This window comes from Microcebus murinus, chromosome 17, assembly GCF_040939455.1.
Source record: "Microcebus murinus isolate Inina chromosome 17, M.murinus_Inina_mat1.0, whole genome shotgun sequence".
Lineage (NCBI taxonomy): Eukaryota > Metazoa > Chordata > Mammalia > Primates > Cheirogaleidae > Microcebus > Microcebus murinus.
This window is the reverse complement of record NC_134120.1, coordinates 46,078,097-46,097,896: the sequence shown is the minus strand read 5'-3', so window position 1 is coordinate 46,097,896 and position 19,800 is coordinate 46,078,097. Positions and strand designations below refer to the sequence as shown.

The following is a 19,800-nucleotide window of genomic DNA, read 5'->3' as shown; positions in this document are numbered from 1 at the left end:
TAAAATGTATCTTTTTGAGATTTATTTGAATATTAGAATAAGATTTAATTACTCATATTTTAAGTCCATCAGGTTGAATGGGGGAACATGATGCCCTAGATATGTAATTATTCTTCAAATTAGAGCAGTGCTAAGTGAGAGGGGGGAACCCCTTTGTCATCATACCCACATGGGTTTGAATTTGAGCCTGCCACTGCAATTGTGTAACTGCAGACAATTTACTTTTCTGAGACTCAGTTTCTTCATCTATAAAATGGGGGATAACAATGCTTACTTTTTAAGATTGTTGGAAAGGTTAAGTAAAATGTGTGTAAACAATTGAGCTTGGTACTAATAAATAGTGGCTGGTACTGTTAATAAGAACAATCCTATTTTCATTAATCTAGTGTTTCTCAAGAGTAAGGAATGTGGATTACACCAACCAGCTGGCAGGTCACAAAGGTCTTGCCCTCATTAGGAATTTTAATTACAGTTGAGATAGTTTCTAAACCAGTTAAGTATTTTGATGGTTCAGGGAAAATAAGATGGATACGTTAGTTGGTTAACCCTCCTTAATCTCTGTACTACTTTTTGTCACTTTGATTTGGGCTTAAAGATGAGTGGGTCCATAAATTGGAAGTAGAATTTTTTGGTTGGTTGAATGACATCAACAGTTATGACACAATAAGTAATTATGTTTGAATAGTGGTTACTGACATGTAAGTTCTTTTTTAATGTTAGGTGAAATCTTTTAATTTGGGCAAAAATTTACAGAATTAGCTAGGAACCATATCAGTCTACTACGGTTTTTTTTTCTGTTTTAATAAAGTTTTAAAAATTATTACATAATATATAAGATATCCAAGTGGATAAATCAGTAATACAGAAGTAATTGGATATCCAACTATTCTGGGTAAAAAAGCATTACTAATATATTTGAACACCTTGTGTACTTTTCCTCAGTTACATTCCTTTCTTCTCCTAAAGTAACCAACTATCAGAAATTATTCTTAGCATTCCCATGAGTTTCTGTATATTTATGCTGCATTTTCCTATGTCTGTAAATAATATATAGTACTTTATTTGCAATGCTTTTGTATTCTGTAATTTTTTAAAAAAAAATTCAGTACTTGTGATTGAAGGATATAAACATATTGAATTATATGCAGGCTGTTGAACTTTCATTTTAGATATTCCATTGTATACCTAATTAATATATGTATCCATTCTCTTGTTAACGAACAATTATATTGTTTACTTTTTTCTTTTCCTATTATTATACAAAGCAATAATTTGGATATTCTTTCATGTCAAAATGCTTCATATATAACTAATTGTAGTGAGAACTCTAGTTCTTTACCATTTTTTCTACCTAGAAATTTAACATTTTTCTTAAATAGATTAGTGCTTTGTGAATTTGAGCTGTTTTATTTATTTTCCTAAGAACTTGTGGTTATTGATCATGAGTAGTATATTTCACTGTTTTTATACGGTTTTCCAACAAAAAGACTTCAGCTATGTAAATTCTCTAAGTTATTGAACTTAGCGGAGATGCCATTAAAACTTAGAGCAGATGGTCATTTGAGTATTGAGAATGAGTCAAAAGCTATCATCAGGTGGTTCATTTAATGGTGGCAGATGTCTTCATAAAGCATAGCAAAGAAAAAGAGCATTAGCTCTCTAGGGTAATATGGTATTCTGTAAGAAGGAGAAAAAGCACTTAATGGGTTTAGTTAGGGAATTAAGTTTTGTGAAATAAAAATTATAAGGAATAACTTGCCAAAGCTAATGGTTTTAGATGAGATGAATTGGGTGGATATAATAAGGGGAAACAAAAAAGCTACCGCAGTACAGTAAAGATCAGTAAAATGTTAGCCTTGTTTACTTAATACCCTTTCTCCTGCTTTATGTTTTCTTTAAATATCAACTTTCATTTTAAAGTCAGCTAAATCTCATTAAAAATTCTATAGTGTTCAATTTGGTAGTGGAGTTGGTTGCTTTGTTTACTTTTTCCAATTCTTAGTGTTAGTCTGTTTCACAGCTGTTCAGTAGCTTTGTTGGCATTTGAAGTGTGGGAACCAAGAAAGGATTTGGATGTGCTTTTGTGTGCATTAATGGTTTTCCTGAAGTATGGGTTTTTTTTTTTTAACCAGTGGTCATTGTGTGTAATAGTTCCTTTTAAAGAAAGCCTGACACAGATTATGAGCTCATGAATGTTATCATTATGCTTTGTGGAAAATGAGAATAGAGATGAAAAATATGTAAATAGGGCAGTAGTTGCAAGCTGCACCTCTTTTTCTTCTTGGTGGAGTGGGAAAATTGGAATACATTTTTCCTGTCTTTCATCAACCAACATTTGAAAAGCTACACAGTTAGTTTAGAATAAACTTCAATTATCCAGTGGATACTGATTTGTTTAGTGAAATTTTTTTTTTTTTGAGGCAGAGTCTCACTTTGTTGCTTGGGCTAGAGTGCTGTGGCGTCAGCCTAGCTCACAGAAACCTCAAACTCCTGGGCTCAAGGGATCCTTCTGCCTCAGCCTCCTCAGTAGCTGGGACTACCACAGGCACACGCCACTATGCCCACTTAATTTTTTCTATATATATTTTTAGTTGTCCAGCTAATTTCTTTCTATTTTTTAGTAGAGACTGGGTCTCGCTCTTGCTCAGGCTGGTCTCGAACTCCTGAGCTCAAATGACCCACCTTGGCCTCTCAGAGTGCTAGGATTACAGGCATGAGCCACGGAGCCCGGCCTGTTTAGTGCATTTTACTTTTTTGTGATGATGGGACTAAGTCAGAGACCTATTTTAGACCTTGTTCAGAAATTTAACCATCGTGTGAATATTTACTGTTGTCGGTATTTGATATTATGATATTTTTTGTCAGCTTTCCTGTGCTAAGACAGATACAGTTTTTAGATTATAACTATAAGCATGTGGTCATGAGTATATTTATATGTTTTCATAATCATGATATAACATATGATATAACACATTTATTTCTTTTCTTTTTATGAAAGAAATAAAAATGTGTTTAAGTGGCAATTATATACCTTATTATTATACTAAAGTAATTTGAAGACTATTTCCTGTAAATATTTGCTTAGGATCCCTCATGGTTTTTTTTTTAGTTTTAATTTTAAGTGATGTGACATGATGTCTCTCTGATGCTTATACTTCATATTAAATGCTCCTCTTCACCCAGCTGCTTTCTAGAATTAATACATCCAGTGTAGAAAACTTGGAAAACCACAAAGGGTAATTCTATTAGCACATTTTAGGGATTATCTTTCTGGTTTTTTTTGCACATACGTCATATGTATTATGTAATATATTTGTCAAAATGTTATACATAGTTTCTTGCAAACAACTTTATATAATGATAATGTATTGTACCATGTCAGTAATTTTTCTTCTGTAATGTGGTTTAGTAAATGCATAGACTTTCCCTGTATGGATTAACATAGTTTACATACGAGTATCCCCATATTTTCAAGGTTGGTTATGTTAAATTTTTTGTCTTTACTATCAACAATTAAGTATCTTTGGATGTACCCTTTAAGAAATTCCAGGGCGGGATCAAAGTCTTTTGAGGCATTTGAAACATTTTGCAACACTCTATTCAACACTTCTGAAGGTTGTGACAATTTTTCTTTCCCCCTCAGCAGTATCTGACTGGCTTTCTTGGCATATCTTAATGCACTGAGATAGTATTTTTAAATCTGTGCCAATTTGAGAGGATAAATTGATATCTCTTGTTTTGTTTTCTTTTTAGAATTATAAAATTAATAACATGCTTAAAATATCACATTAAACAATTTGAAGGCTTATAGAACAAAATGTGAAAGTGTGTCTCCCCCAGCCTGTGCACCCTCAGCTATTGTTATCAGTTTGGTGTGGATTTTCAGATTTTTCTGTAGTCATATACTTGTGTATATGTGTGATCACATGTGCGTGACTTCTGAGGTTTGTTTCATGCTTAGAAAGACTTTCCTCAAATTTCTAAAATATATTGTTCAACTTTTAAGTGGCATTCTTAACGGTTTTCTTTTTATCACACTTAGCTCTTTATTTTATCTTGTATTTATTTTTGGTCCATTGTACAGTAGGGAACTATAACAAAGATTGTATTTTCAGCTTGTTTTGTTCTAATTACTATGATTATATAACAGATTACCCTAGAATTCTTTTTTTTTTTCTTTTTGAGACAGAGTCTCACTTTGTTGCTCAGGTTAGAGTGAGTGCCATGGCGTTAGCTTAGCTCACAGCAACCTCAAACTCCTGGGCTCAAGCAGTCCTGCCTTAGCCTCCCAAATTGCTGGGACTACAGGCATGCACCACCATGCCAGGCTAATTTTTTCTATATATATTAATTGGGCAATTAATTTCTTTCTATTTTTAGTAGAGATGGGGTCTTGTTTTTGCTCAGGCTGGTTTCAAACTCCTGACCTTGAGTGATCCTCCCGCCTTGGCCTCCCAGAGTGCTAGGATTACAGGCGTGAGCCACCACGCCCAGCCAGATTACCCTAAAATTGAGTAGTATAAAGCAGTTTATATAATCATGCTTCTTGTGGATCAGAAATGTAGAGATGGCACAGGGAGGAATGGCTCGTCTTTACTCTGCTAAGTCTGGGGCCTCAGCTGTAAGAGTCACACAGCTGGGGGGCTGGGCAGCCAGAGTTCTTAGGCATTTTTTATACCTCCATGTGTGTTTTCCCTGTGGTCTCTCTACTGTGGTAGCTTCAGGGTAGCCAGACTTACTACACATTGGCTCAGAACTCCCAGTGCATGTAAGGTGTGAATTCTGAGGCGGGGAGAGAGTGGCAGACAGACATGGACAGACAAGCGACATCTGCCTTGGGTGTTATGACCTTACCTCAGAAGTCACATAGTGTCAGTTACTCTGTGTTCTGTTGATCAAGGAAGTTGCAAATGTCTAACAAGGTCCAGTGGGGAGGGAAGTAGACCCCACCTTTTTTTTTTTTTTTTTTTTGAGACAGAGTCTCGCTTTGTTGCTCTCAGGCTAGAGTGAGTGCCGTGGCGTCAGCCTAGCTCACAGCAACCTCAAACTCCTGGGCTCAAGCGATCCTTCTGCCTCAGCCTCCCGAGTAGCTGGGACTACAGGCATGCGCCACCATGCCCGGCTAATTTTTTATATATATATCAGTTGGCCAATTAATTTCTTTCTATTTATAGTAGAGACGGGTCTCACTCTTGCTCAGGCTGGTTTTGAACTCCTGACCTTGAGCAATCCGCCCGCCTCAGCCTCCCAGAGAGCTAGGATTACAGGCGTGAGCCACCGTGCCCGGCCACAGACCCCACCTTTTGATGGTGGATTGTCAGTGTCTTCTAAGAAGAACATGTGGGATGAGAGGTAGACTGATTTGGCCATCTTTGGAAAATACCGTCTGACATGCCTCTCCTCCATTTTAAATATACATTTAGTTTTCAAGGAATATAACTAGTATCTAATAATGTCTATTTAAAGCAGATATGGCTCTATTTCAGTATTAAAATCTACAAATTAAAAAGAATCCTCATATTAAATGTATTGTTTTTTTGGGTTTTTTTTTGTTTTTGTTTTTTGAGACAGAGTCTCGCTTTGTTGTCCAGGCTAGAGTGAGTGAGTGCCATGGCGTCAGCCTAGCTCACAGCAACCTCAAACTCCTGGCCTCAAGCAATCCTGCTGCCTCAGCCTCCCGAGTAGCTGGGACTACAGTCATCCGCCACCGTGCCCGGCTAATTTTTTCTATATATATTAGTTGGCCAATTAATTTCTTTCCTTATTTTATAGTAGAGATGGGGTCTTGCTCTTGCTCAGGCTGGTCTCAAACTCCTGACCTTGAGCAGTCCGCCCGCCTCGGCCTCCCAGAGTGCTAGGATTACAGGCATGAGCCACCACGCCCAGCCTTAAATGTATTATTATTGTTGGTATTTCTCTTTAACAATGGCAGTATGAAAATTTAAAATTCAGTTTAATAGCCCAGCACCTGACAATAATGACAGTTCTTTAAAATCTTTTTTCTGTTGATAGATTTTAGAATTTACTTAAAAAATTTATCTTTGTATGAGCTAGAATAATATTTTACCTAACTTTGTCAACTTTTTGTATTTTTGTTGAAAGTAATTCTAAGGTTTTTCGGTGGCAGTGAAAAGAAAAGACAGTCAGGCTAAACATCCTGGGTTTTGGCACCATATGTAAGGTTTTTTGGCGGCAGTGAAAAGAAAAGACAGAGAGAGAAAGAGTGGGGGCCAAACCACGTGGCTTTATTTAGTGCTCCCAGAAGAGGTTCTGGGGCCCCAAGAGAGGGAGGGCCCCAGAAGTGGCCTCCGTTTGAAGAGGGTGAGGCCTTTTATATTGTTTGGGCCGGCCTAGGGACTTTTGGTGGCAAGAGCTGGGGTGACCTTTGGTGATCATTGAGAAATAAAAGGGGCTGGCGGTATTGGTGGAATCTAGGAGCCAAAACATTCTTGTCTGGGTGGACATCTGGGTGTGGAGCAGTTGTCCTTGGTAGGTCCTTGGCGGGTCTGGTCTCATGAGCCTTTTCTTTTTTGATCTAGGGAAGGGAGGGGGACCGCCACCAGCCTTACAGTGATATTAAAACAACAAAAAAAAGAGGGACAGGGAGAGCCTCACACCTGTAATCCCAACACTTTGGGAGGCTGAGGAGAGAGGCTTACTTGAGGACAGGAGTTCAAGACCAACCTGAGCAATGTAGGGAGACCCTGTCTCTAAAAAAAAAAAAAAAGAAAAAAATCACAGAATTATTTTTCCAAGATAGAGATTATATAGAATTGACCACATATTGATTTAAAGCAAAAGTAGCAAATTCTTATTAACTCCTGGGATGATTAACCAGTTTATGGATTATTGGGTACCTTGATTTTTTTTTCATGCTTTAGGATTAAAGAAAAAAAAGCACTTTTTTGTGTATTCATTATACACAGAAAGGAAGAATAGATGCCAGTTGCGTTCAGCTCTTTGATGTACATTCTAAAAGACTGAAGCATATAATGCTAGTGAATGAGTGTTGGTTAGCTGAGTTGTGTAAGTATAATTTTGTAGGTTTTTTTATTTTAGAATTTTAGTTTACATTCCATTTAGATTAGAGTATAATTTCTTTCTTTTCTCTCTCTCTTGCTCTTTTTTGTTGTTGTTGTTGTTGTTGCCTGGACATGAGGGCAGTTGTGTATGGTCATAGCTCACTGCAGCCTCAAACTCTTGGGCTGAAGCAATCCTCCTGCCTCAGCCTCCTGAGTAGCTGGGACTGCAGGTGCACACACCATACCTGGCTAATCTCTTCTCTTCTCTTCTCTTCTCTTCTCTTCTCTTCTCTTCTCTTCTCTTCTCTTCTCTTCTCTTCTCTTCTCTTCTCTTCTCTTCTCTTCTCTTCTCTTCTCTTCTCCCCCTCCCCCTCCCCCTCCCCCTCCCCCTCCCCTCCCCCTCCCCCTCCCCTCCCCCTTCCCTCCCCCTCCCCCTCCCCCTCCCTCTCTTTTTTTTTTTGTAGTAGAGATGGGATCTTATTATTTTACAGCTCAGGCTGATCTTGATCTCAAGCAATCCTTCTGCCTTGGCCTTCCAAAGTGTTCAGATTACAGGTGTGAGCCAGCATGACCGGCCAACTAGAGTATAATTTCTTTTGGGGCTGTGGCCAGTGATAAGTTTCATGATTGATGCAGTCAGACTTAATTAGCCATTGGTTAGAAAACCATCATTATTAACTTATGAAAGTGGCAGGTCATCTATTGTCATGTAGTGCGGTCATGGCAATTGTGTCCTGTGATGGTGTTCTGGAGTGAAAATTGAAAGGAATTTAGAAGATAGGTACAACCCCTAGGAAGCCATAAATTTAGGGGAAAGTCTGAGACACAATAGTAATAAGAGAATGGCCATGGAGAAGGAGAAGGTGGGTGTTTTGCTAAAATGGGGTTAATTCACACATACATGAATCATTGAATGTTCTCTATATGTAATCTCTGAAAATTGAAAACGTTATTAAGCTTTTTGATTTCTGTATAAGTATTGTAGAATTTACCTAGGATATGTGATAATTTTGATTGTTATTTAAATAGATGACTAATGCATGTAATGAATCTATATTAAAATTAAGTGTAGTATAATTGTTTATATTCACATTTTGCTTTAAAACTTTTTAAAATGTGTCCCCCTATTACCTTAGCCTCACATTGTTTCTTTCCATATGAAAGAGTTTTCTTAATTTATAAGTGAGATGTTGATCTTAGTAGTTTAAGTTGATTTTGAATATTAAGTAGATAGTTATAGAACTTGGTTTCTAAATCACATATCCTTGTTTTTACTATTTAATGTAACAATTTCAGTATTGCATACAGGTTAGAAATCATACCTGATCTTGCCAGTTCCTAACTCAACTCTGTAATTTATCTTGAAGTCTCTGACTGTATTTCATGTTCCTACTGAACAAAGCTGCTCCTGGTTCATTGAACACACACTCTGTACTCTTCTGCCATTTCTTCCTTTCTCTGAAAGGTCTACTTGGTTTCTGTGAAACTTTTCCCACTTCTTTTTCTGAGTTAGTTTTCTAGGTGAGTTTGTATCAATGGAGACCTAGGCTTGTATTTTTTAATTAGCAAGTTCTTATTTACTTTTTGTTGGTGGCGCTCCTTGTTTTTTAAGCAGAGCAGTTCTAGATTTCAGCTTATTGTTCTGTGTAGTTGCTAAATATTTCCAATACTGTTTTGAATAATATGATTTATACTTTCTTATCCCTTCTACCTCTTTTGTCTTCTAACTCACAGCTACCAAGTCCTAAATATTTCTTGACTCTCTTCACTTTTGTCACACCCTAAACTATCATGATCTTAACCTGGATTTCTATGAACTTCTTGAAACTTGACTCCCTTTTTCTCGCAACTTTTGCGTTTTTCCTGTCTGTTTTCCATTCTGCAGCAAGAATGATATTTGAAAGCAGCAGAGGGCCTGTCCACAATAGAAGTAAAGAAATATTTCTGAATTAATCAGTAGACATTCATGTCCGCTATCTTTCTGTCCTCACCGTCAAGCATTTGTGTGGTGCGAGACTGCGGGAGGATTGCATATCAAACATATTTGATGTTGGGTGCCATGTTCTTTTGTGGTCCACTAGGCATCCCAACTTCCTTCTAGTATTTGTTTCTTTCCTTCTCTTTCCTTGATTCTCCCTTTCCTTCTGCCCCTCCCTTCCCCCTCTACCCTTTTCCATAACCTTCTCAGCTCAAACACAAGCTTATACTCAAGTCTGGCCCTTTGTTTTAAATCTTGTTACTTTGATACAGAAAATTAATATGTTTTTCTCCCCCTTTGTATATGGAAATAGCAATAGTGTGTTACTTCTTATACAATTTAGTAATATTACTACTATTGTACTCTAGTTTTTGCATATCCAGCACATTCTTATTTGATTTTTAGAACATATTGTCTCACCTTTAAAGATTATATTACCTTCTCCAAAGGGGACTGAAGTTCTGAGAAAAAGGGCTCCTTTCTTCTATTTAATTATGGAAAATTTCTAAACTTAACATAGAGAATAATGTAATGAACTCCCATGTACCCATTACCCAACTTCAACTAATCTTATTTTATCTAAATTCCACCTTACTTCTCTGCTGCCCCCCCGCCCCATTATTTTGAAATAAATACCATTATTTTGTATGTAAATACTTTAGTAAAAATGACCTTTACAAACGCACAAAAATAGCTGTTGACAGAGTCAGAACTTGAATTTGGGAGAGAGTCACTGATGTACTTGTAGTTCTTGCTTGTTCGATATTGAGCTGCAACACAAGCCACACAGTTTCGAGAAAAAAATCCTAGTTTTAGTCTATTGAACAAGTGATAATATTATAGGATAGTAAAGAACATTACCCCCAGTTCTATTACCCTAAAATGAAAGTAGTAATTTTCATTACTTTATAGTGGTACCTTATAGTTCTAATGTCTGTCTGTCTCATCCATATGTGTGGTTATTTTTATTTATTTTTTTTTTTTGAGACAGCGTCACCCTAGCTCACAGCAACCTCAAACTCCTGGGCTCAAGCGATCCTTCTGCCTCAGCCTCCCGAGTAGCTGGGACTGCAGGCATGTGCCACCATGCCCGGCTAATTTTTTATATATATATCAGTTGGCCAATTAATTTCTTTCTATTTATAGTAGAGGCGGGGTCTCGCTCTTTCTCAGGCTGGTTTTGAACTCCTGACCTTGAGCAATCCGCCCGCCTCGGCCTCCCAGAGAGCTAGGATTACAGGCGTGAGCCACTGCGCCCGGCCATATGTGTGGTTATTTTTAGTGGAAGTAATTTTGCCAAGTGCTTGTTTTTTTCCCCTAGAGTTTATTACTTTTTGTTCCTTAAGGGGGAAAAACCCCACCACAGTGTATTATTTTCCTTTTTTTTTTTTTGAGACAAGAGTCTCACTTTGTTGCCAAGGCTAGAGTGAGTGCCGTGGCGTCAGACTAGCTCACAGCAACCTCAAACTCCTGGGCTCAAAACATCCTTCTGCCTAAGCCTCCCGAGTAACTGGGACTACAGGCATGTAGCCACCATGCCCAGCTAATTTTTTCTATATATATTAGTTGGCGAATTAATTTCTTTCTATTTATAGTAGAGATGGGGTCTCGCTCTTGCTCAGGCTGGTTTCGAACTCCTGACCTCGAGCAATCTGCCCGCCTCAGCCTCCCAGAGTGCTAGGATTACAGGCGTGAGCCACTGCGCCCGGCCTTATTTTCCTTTAAATAGGGAAACTTTCTTGCCAATTATTTTCTAAAGTTTATTATTAATGGGAAAAAAATTATCGATACCTAGGAGTAAATTCTTAGGTTAATTGATAGTTTGTTTCCTTGGTATCATGAGGATATAATTGTCTTTTGTTTTGGAGTAATTGTTTAACTAGATAATAGGTTAAAATTCTTCCAAAGATTTCTGAGGTTGTGTAATTTGAAACATCTACTTGGTGGTAAAGGAATCTTCTTTCTCTGCATTGAACCTAAGTTTCGGTTTGTGGATGAGAGCAAAGAAAGAGCTACTCTGAGTTACATTCTTACTTATGAAAAAGGGAGGAGAGATAAAATGTTTAGTTTATAATTTGTACTGATTAAAATATTTGAGATCTATTATCTTGAAGCTGTATGTGGTATATTTGAAATGTTATTTCTTCCCAATTTATTTAAATACTCTGTAAAATGCACTGTTCTTATTTCTCCCATAGAGAATAATATTTAAATAAATTATATTTGTAATTAATGTAAGTATGTATCTTTATTTTAATAGGCATCAAGCATGATGGAACCATGTGTGATACCTGCCGCCAGCAACCAATCATTGGCATTCGATGGAAATGTGCAGAGTGTACAAATTATGATTTGTGCACAGTGTGTTATCATGGAGATAAACATCATTTAAGACATCGCTTTTACAGAATTACCACACCAGGAAGTGAGCGGTAAGGGAAATAATGTTTTTCTTCAGCTGTGATTCCTTGTTTTTATTTGATTTATACTATTGAGCCTTAAAAATAGGATGCACAAATAGCTTTTGACAGTTAGTTTATTATCAGAAAGTAGCAGATAGCAGACTAGAAGTACTGTGTTTCCCTGAAAATAAGACCTGCCCATAAAATAAGCCCTAACAGGATTTCTAAGCATTTGCTCAATATAAGCCCTACCCCAAAAATAAGATACGCAGTGTATCTGCACAACCCATGCATTTCGTCGTGGAGCGGTAAAGAAGACGAGCAGCCCTTCTCATCTGCCCCATGAAAGCTCTATTGCTCGACATGAGAGATTGGGGCCAATGGTTCTAAAGGAAATAGAGTCGCAAGAAATTCAGGATGGAATTCGGGGTTTGGAAAGTTATGATGATGTTCCAGAAGAAGATGACTTTACTATATTCGAATAAATGTAGATTGTTGTACCGTACTTAAAAACAATAACACATTCCCTGAAAATAAGCCCTAGGGTGTCTTCTTGAGCAAAAATAAATATAAGATCTTGTCTTATTTTCGGGGAAACACGGTAGACCAAGCGTGCTATAAAATGAGAGAGTAGCTCTGTGAAGGTGGAACTGTATGTATTTTTTCCAAGGTGATCTTGGATTCTTTCTCTAGCTCGGGCACTTAGCACTACTCTATGTTTGGAAATGCAAGGGCAGCCCAATTATTTTCTTCTCATTAGGCTTGCTATTCTGTTAATTGCTACCAGATGAACACTAGAGCCTGTTGATTGAATCAATAGGCATTTATTAAGACTACATGGCAGCTACTATGTTTGTGGACATTTCATAATAAATAAAACACATAGGATTCCTTTTCCCCCTCACTCCCCCCATAATAGTCTTAAGGTGTTTAAAAGTTAAAGGAAATACTGGGTCAATGATTATCATGTGATATTTTGGACTATGGTAGAGATATATATTAAGTGTCTTAGGAGCAATGAGAGAGTATTCATTGTTAATGGGTAAAGAGTTTTAGCTGATGGAATCTTCTCTTGTAGAAATGGATAATACATAGGAGCAAGAATCCAGCCAGTCTTAGGGAGACAGCTAGGAGGAGTAGTATTAATAGATAAATAGATTTTAGAGTTAGACTGTATTGGTGTAAATCATGGTCCTGCCATTTATTAACTGAGTAGTTTTGAACAAGTTATTTATTTTGTCTTTTGCTTATATTTAAAGTTAGGGAATAAAGACATTCTGGAAATGAATAGATGAACAATGAGATAAAATTAGAAAAATAAAACCCCTCAACTTTTTTGATTGTATGAATGAAAAAGATACAGAAGAGTAAGTGATAGATGGCCTTGGAGAACCAAGCTGGCCCAGCTAGTTGAGTGTGGAATCTTTTTCAAGATTCATAATCTTCAGTCAGTATGCAATATTTTGGAGACAGTTCAGTGTATAGGTCATATCCTGGCCACAGATATATTTTACTGGCATACAGATTACTCTAAATTTTTGAATAATTGCTAACCTTTTAAAATCGGGTGATTTCACACAAAAGTCTAAGTTTATGGATTTTTAAACTCCTGCCAGAAGCACTTAACACTGGACTTACATTTTTTTTTGAGACAAGGTCTCTCTGTTGCCCCTGGCTGGAGTGCAGTGGTGTCATCATAGCTCACTGCAACCTCAAACTCCTGGGCTTAAGTGATCTTTCTGCCTCAGCCTCCCCAGTAGCTGGGACTACAGGCATAAGCCACTATACCCAGCTAATTTTTCTGTTTTTTTGTAGAGTGGGGTCTTATTCTTGGTCAGGCTGGTCTTGAACTGTGACCTCAAGCAGTCCTCCCACCTCGGCCTCCCGAGTGCTTAGGATTACAGGTTTGAGCCCCCATGCCTGGCCTACATTTGTTCTTGGCAACAGTTGTCTGAAGAAGAGGAGTAAACACCTACACCCTTTAAAACAGATCATGCTCTTGAATTGATCTAAGTTCTTATCACCTCCTGTTGTCTTCCACAGTCTGAGGTGTCAAATGCCATCTGCCATTTGTCATTGTAGTGCTATTTTTCTTAGGCCTTCATTTATATTACTTGCCTACCAGCTTTAGGGATTTGAGTTTGCCACCTCTAAAATAGTAAAAAGTATAGTGATACCCTGAAATGCTTAGACTGGGTTGACTATTGATTCTATTACTTTTTAACTTTGTGACTTTGGGCAAATTACTTCTGTGAGACTCAGTTTCCTTATTTGTAAAATGGGTAACATCAGTACCTTTCTCTTAAGCATAATACTTTACACTGGTGTAAGTGCTTTTACATATAGTAAAAGCTCTATAAATATTAGTGCTTCTGTTATTGATACAACTCCTACTGTTGTCATCATCACCTGTGGAATGTACAAGGTATTTCTGTATCATGCTACTAATATTATGATAATAACCAGAACAATGAAGGATCTCTTCTACTTTCAAAATAACCTTTTTATAATTTTGTTTTAAAAAATAAATTAGTTACCCATTTTTATATAAATTTGAAAATAAATAATTTTATATTTTTAGGGTTCTGTTAGAGTCTCGTAGAAAATCTAAGAAGATTACAGCCAGAGGAATCTTTGCAGGTGCCAGAGTAGTACGAGGAGTGGACTGGCAGTGGGAAGATCAGGATGGCGGAAATGGACGTAGGGGAAAGGTACAGTGGTTTTCTTAGTTCATCATGTGTTCCAAAATACTGTACGTTCAGAAGTTTTTTATTAGTACCACAAATGAATTTCTTGGCCCATTTTTGTCTATGCCAATGACAGTTTTAAACATTTTTGTTTTTTTTTTTTCCTGGAAGAAAAAAGTGTTTCTGCTCTTTTGTAAGCAGTGGTGTTCCTTGAGAAGGTTGGTTTTACCTTTCTACCCTCAGGCTTTTTTTATATTGTCATTTTTTTGCCCAGATTGCCTTTCTGAACACTCTGTTTGGACCATTCCTCCCTAAGCAGTATCTCATGTTCTTGACTTTCTTGCTATTAAAAGTTCATCTGAGGCCGGGCGTGGTGGCTCACGCCTGTAATTCTAGCACTCTGGGAGGCCGAGGTGGGTGGATTGCTCGAGGTCAGGAGTTTGAAACCAGCCTGAGCAAGAGCGAGACCCCGTCTCTACTATAAATAGAAAGAAATTAATTGGCCAACTAATATATATAGAAAAAAAAAATTAGCCAGGCATGGTGGCGCATGCCTGTAGACTCAGCTACTCGGGAAGCTGAGGCAGAAGGATTGCTTGAACCCAGGAGTTTGAGGTTGCTGTGAGCTAGGCTGACGCCATGGCACTCTCTCTAGCCTGGGCAACAAAACGAGACTCTGTCTTGAAAAAAAAAAAAATTCATTAGAATTGACTTGTTTTATATTCCATTCCCTTAAAGGCCTGTTTCTGAGGGGGCAGTGGCCACCTATTCTGTTACCTATCTCAGTTAGTGTGAAGAGCTCAAGAGTTTTATAAGTAGGTGAAAGCAGAATATTTTATAGGGTGAGATAAGAGACCTCAGCTGATCCAGGTGGCAGGGAATGGAGGGCAGAGGGGAGAGTGAGAGTGTCCTTATTACATAGTCCAAATAAGCCAAGTACAGTAAGGACGTCAGTTAGGCTTGCTTCGGCAATGTGTCCTCAGATCAGTAAAAATGTTACAGTGGCAGTGGGGATTTTGGTGACAAGAGTCTTCAACTTGTCTGGTCCATGAATCAATGGTTGCTATCTATATGGGTCACCCTCCATGCCTGGTGCTCAGCAGTCATCCTGAAAGCTCCCTTTATGTCCTACAACGGATGCCTTTGCCTCTTTCCTGGCTGGATCTCATGTTTTCTGTATCATTTTTTTTTTCTCTTTGAGATGGAGTCTTGCTCTGTTGCCCGGCTGGAGTACTGTGGCATCAGCCTAGCTCACAGCAACCTCAAACTCCTAGGCTCCAAGCGATTCTCCTGCCTCAGCCTCCCAAGTAGCTAGGACTACAGGTGTGCACCACTATGCCCAGCTAATTTTTTATTTTTTTTAATTTTTAGTTGCCTGGCTAATTTCTTTCTATTTTTAGCAGAGACCGGGTCTCACTCTTGCTGAGGCTGGTCTTGAACTCCTGAGCTCAAGTGATCCTCCCACCTTGGCCTCCCAAAGTGCTAGGATTACAGGCTTGAGCCAACATGCCTGGCCTATTTCCTATATTCTGTTAATGTCATCTTACTTAACTTTCTCTTTTGGTAGAGCACATATTCTAGTATCTTCTTTTGAAAGAGTACATGGAAAGTAAGTTTTAAATACTTTCATTTTGAAAAATTACTTTATATTCTTCACAATTAATTATATGGTCAGAGGGTTGCAAGTTATTTTTTCATCAGCTTTTAGAGGCAGTTACTGTTAAACTTTGAAGCCACTTAAATGGAACTTTCTGGGTTTTTGCTATATTGGCACTTTTTGGGGCATAAGTGTAGGCATTCTTGAGGCTTTGAGTCATTCGCATTACATTTTTAGTTTGTTATGACTTAACACATCTTGCATTTTAAGGACAAAATGAGGAAAAATAAATGAAGCCATCTTGCACATGTGACTCTGAGTGAGGGAACTTCATATAATAAATCTTTTTTTTTTTTTTTTTTTTTTTTTAAAGCCAGTCAAATTTAGCAGTGGGGGGTAATATAATAAATCTTTATGGTGACATTGTGAAATGCAGGTTTAGGACCAAATGTAATTTTTATTGTCTGATTGACTTTTTTCTGTGTATGTGAATGAAGAACATTAATATCCTCCCTTTCCATTCAATGCTGGCTGCTTTATTCTACTGTTCTACATCAATTGGGTGTAGTATATTCTTAGAGGGCTTCTTAAGTACTACTACCCAATGTTAGCATTTTAAGGCTGTTTTTATTTCACAAGTACTCCTGAATACATTTGAATTGAGTGTTTCATATAGGTAGGCTAGATCATATTTCTTTTTTTTTTTTTTTTTTTTTTTTTGAGACAGAGTCTCACTTTGTTGCCCAGGCTAGAGTGAGTGCCGTGGCGTCAGCCTAGCTCACAGCAACCTCAAAGTCCTGGGCTCAAGCAATCCTCTTGCCTCAGCCTCCCGAGTAGCTGGGACTACAGGCATGTGCCACCATGCCCGGCTAATTTTTTCTATATATATTAGTTGGCCAATTAATTTCTTTCTATTTATAGTAGAGACGGGGTCTTGCTCTTGCTCAGGCTGGTTTCGAACTCCTGACCTCGAGCAATCTGCCCGCCTCGGCCTCCCATAGTGCTAGGATTACAGGCGTGAGCCACCGCGCCCGGCCTCTTTTTTTTTTTAAAGTTTTTTTTATGGAATATTTCAAACATATACCAGAGTAGAAAGAATAGCATAACAAATACCTGTGTAGCTATCATTCAACTTCAACAATCATCAACTTTTTTTTTTTTTTTTTTTTGAGACAGGGTCTCACTCTGTTGCCTGGGCTAGAGTACACTGGTATCATCACAGCTCACTGCAACCTCAAACTCCTGGGCTCCAGCAACCCTCCTGCCTCAGCCTCCCGAGTAGCTGGACCTAGAGGCACATGCTGCCATGCCAAGCTAATTTTTCTCTTTTTTGTAGAGAAAGGGGTCTTGCTCTTGCTCAGGCTGGTCTTGAACTTCTGGCCTCAAGCAGTCCTCCTGCCTCAGGTTCCCAAAGTGCTAGGATTACAGGCTTAAGCCACCACACTTGTCCATATTTTACCTTTTTAGTGTTAGAAACTATTTCTTTGTAAGGTTATACAATGGTTAATTGAGCAGAAATCATAAAGCAAAGCAAGGCAATGATGGTTTCAAATTCAGGATGATGGTTACCTCTGTTGGAAGGCAGGAGGATGGAATTGATGAGACGTCTATAGGGGACCTGAAAAGTATGGGTAATATTGTTTTTCCTTTGGTTGGGTAACAGTTATATGGGTGTTCATTTTATTTTTTTTTATTTCTTTTTTTATTCTTTAATTTTTACATATGCTGTATTTTTGTAAAGTATAGTTTAGTTCAAAATTTAGAAGAATAAATGGCCTCATTTACTAACAATTTAAAATATTTATCAAATGGTACGTTAGATCTTAAATATAAAACTCTTTTATTTCCACAAAAGCACCATAATATACCTAGCTTACAAACTATTTCTTTAGGACAGGATAAAAGAGAAATATCACTATTTTTTTTTTTTTTTTAAAGAAGCAAGGTCTCACTGTGGCCTATGCTGGAGTACGGTGGCGTGATCATAGTTCACTGCAGCCTTGAATTCCTGGGCTCAGGTGATTCTCCCACCTCAGTCTCTGAGTAGCTAGGACAACAAGCACATGCCACCACACCCAGCTAATTTTTAAATTTTTTGTAGAGATGAGGTCTTTCTATGTTGCCTAGGCCGGTGTCAAACTCCTGGGCTTAAGTGATCTTTCTACCTCAGCCTCAGCCTTTCTACCTGAATCCCAAAGTGCTGGGATTACAGGCATGAGTCACAATGCCCAGCCTAGTTTTATATTTTATTTAATGTAATAGTATGTTTCTAAGCCTGTGCCTTAAAAATTATACTTAACATCAGCCTGTCATTCTAAGTCACTATGAAGGGTGGCTGATAAGTGTCAAGATGGAGAAAAGTAATCTGAATTGCATGTGTGCAGTTTCCCCCTCTTAGCTATAGAGTGGTTTACTTGAAAATACCGAAGTTTAGTGCTCACTGTTTTGTCATTTTTGTGTACAGGTTGAACATCTCAAATCAGAAAATCTCAAATCTGAAGTGCTCCAAAATCTGAAACTTTTTGAGCACTGACCTCACACTCAAAGGAAATGCTTAGTGAAGCCTTTTAGATTTCAGATTTTTTTTTTTTTTTTTTCAAGGCCTGAAATAAGCAGAATAGATTTCAGATTTTTTGATTTAGGATGCTCTAGGTATAATCCAAATATTCCAGCATCTGAAAACGTCACAAATCCCAAACTCTGGTCCTGGGCATTTTGGATAAGGAATACTCATCCTGCAGTTAATTCTAGGCCCTTAAGCAATGGCAATCCGAGTGTTTTTTTTCCAAGCCAGTGAATGTAAGAATAAGTGTAGTTGGATATGGGGCCTAGAGATTGTGCTGAGTTTCCATTGTATGCATGCTGTTTTAGCTTGGGTGGCTTGCTTATTTGGGGACAAATGTGGGACCTACTGGAGGAACAAAAGCAACTCATGTCCTCTTTGAGCATTGCCATCAAGGCTCTTGAAGAACATTGTGCTTCTCAATTTTTAGGTGACTAGAAAGTAGTTTTATCTTGAATCATTTTGGATATTTGGTCAGAGATTTACAATTTTACATTGAGTAATGGTCTAAAAAATATGCTCTTCTTAAACCCTTTAAGAATACAAAGATTTTAAATTTTGTATCAAATTATTTACTTTCTGATATTTTATTAGTGTAATCTAATAACCTCCAAACTTAAAATTTCTATAATAGTTTTGGAAAATACCTTATAATTCTGGGAAAATATGACTCTAATGATTTAATTATATGTTAGAAGTGACATATATTTGGCAAATAAGTATTTTTCATGATCCTGTTACACAGGTTGATAGGTGAAATGATTTTTAAGATTTGAAAGTAATAGTTAATTGAAGGAACTTTCCTTCTCTTTTCAAAACTTCTGTCAGGTAACAGAAATCCAGGACTGGAGTGCATCAAGCCCACACAGTGCAGCATATGTTCTCTGGGATAATGGTGCTAAGAACCTTTACAGAGTTGGCTTTGAGGGCATGGTAAGTAGTGAAGAACCACACAGATGAAATGTTGGATGGATGAATAGCCCTTGTGCTCTTTTATTTCTTTTACCTTTTACTGTTTCCTTTTGTTAGAATATAGCCATCTGAATTATGAATATGCAACAAGAAGGAAATATGTAAAGTGAGAATTTAATAAATTTGTGAGACCTTTACATTTTTACTATGTTTGTCTAAATAATAGTAAATATGATTTTGCCCTCAGTTAATGTTTGGGCACCTTACTATATGTTGATTGTGTAGAGCTGATCCATTACCAATGTAAGTCTGGGGAATTTATTTACTTAAATCTATCAAAACAGATTTAAAGTCATCTGTAAGACCATTCCTTGGCATGGACCTGGAGGTATTATAATGAGGTTTTATGGTATATTTGTATTCTGTGTTCTAGTAGCTGATAAAAGTATAAATTATAGGTATTAAAATTATTTTTAAGGAGAGAGTTTTTCTTCTGTAAATTTTAAAGTGTAGTGTTGATAATTAAAAATGATTGACCTAGAGATACCTCGAGTTACTTAAATGTTTAGAAAAATAGTGGAGGCTGATTCAATGAATTGTCTGTCATGTTTTTGCATTTTATGGACTTATTTAGACGTT

General features: G+C 37.4%; 1 protein-coding gene across 1 annotated transcript in view; it reads left to right on the top strand.

The window, feature by feature from the left end:
- The window catches only part of MIB1 (MIB E3 ubiquitin protein ligase 1), a 142,627-nt gene that overhangs the window by 17,232 nt on the left and 105,595 nt on the right, over positions 1-19,800 (top strand). The window contains exons 2-4 of the mRNA XM_012746168.2: positions 11,261-11,432; positions 13,984-14,113; positions 19,078-19,182. Of these exons, the coding sequence (XP_012601622.2) occupies positions 11,261-11,432; positions 13,984-14,113; positions 19,078-19,182 (407 nt within the window). The remainder of the gene's footprint in view (positions 1-11,260; positions 11,433-13,983; positions 14,114-19,077; positions 19,183-19,800) is intronic.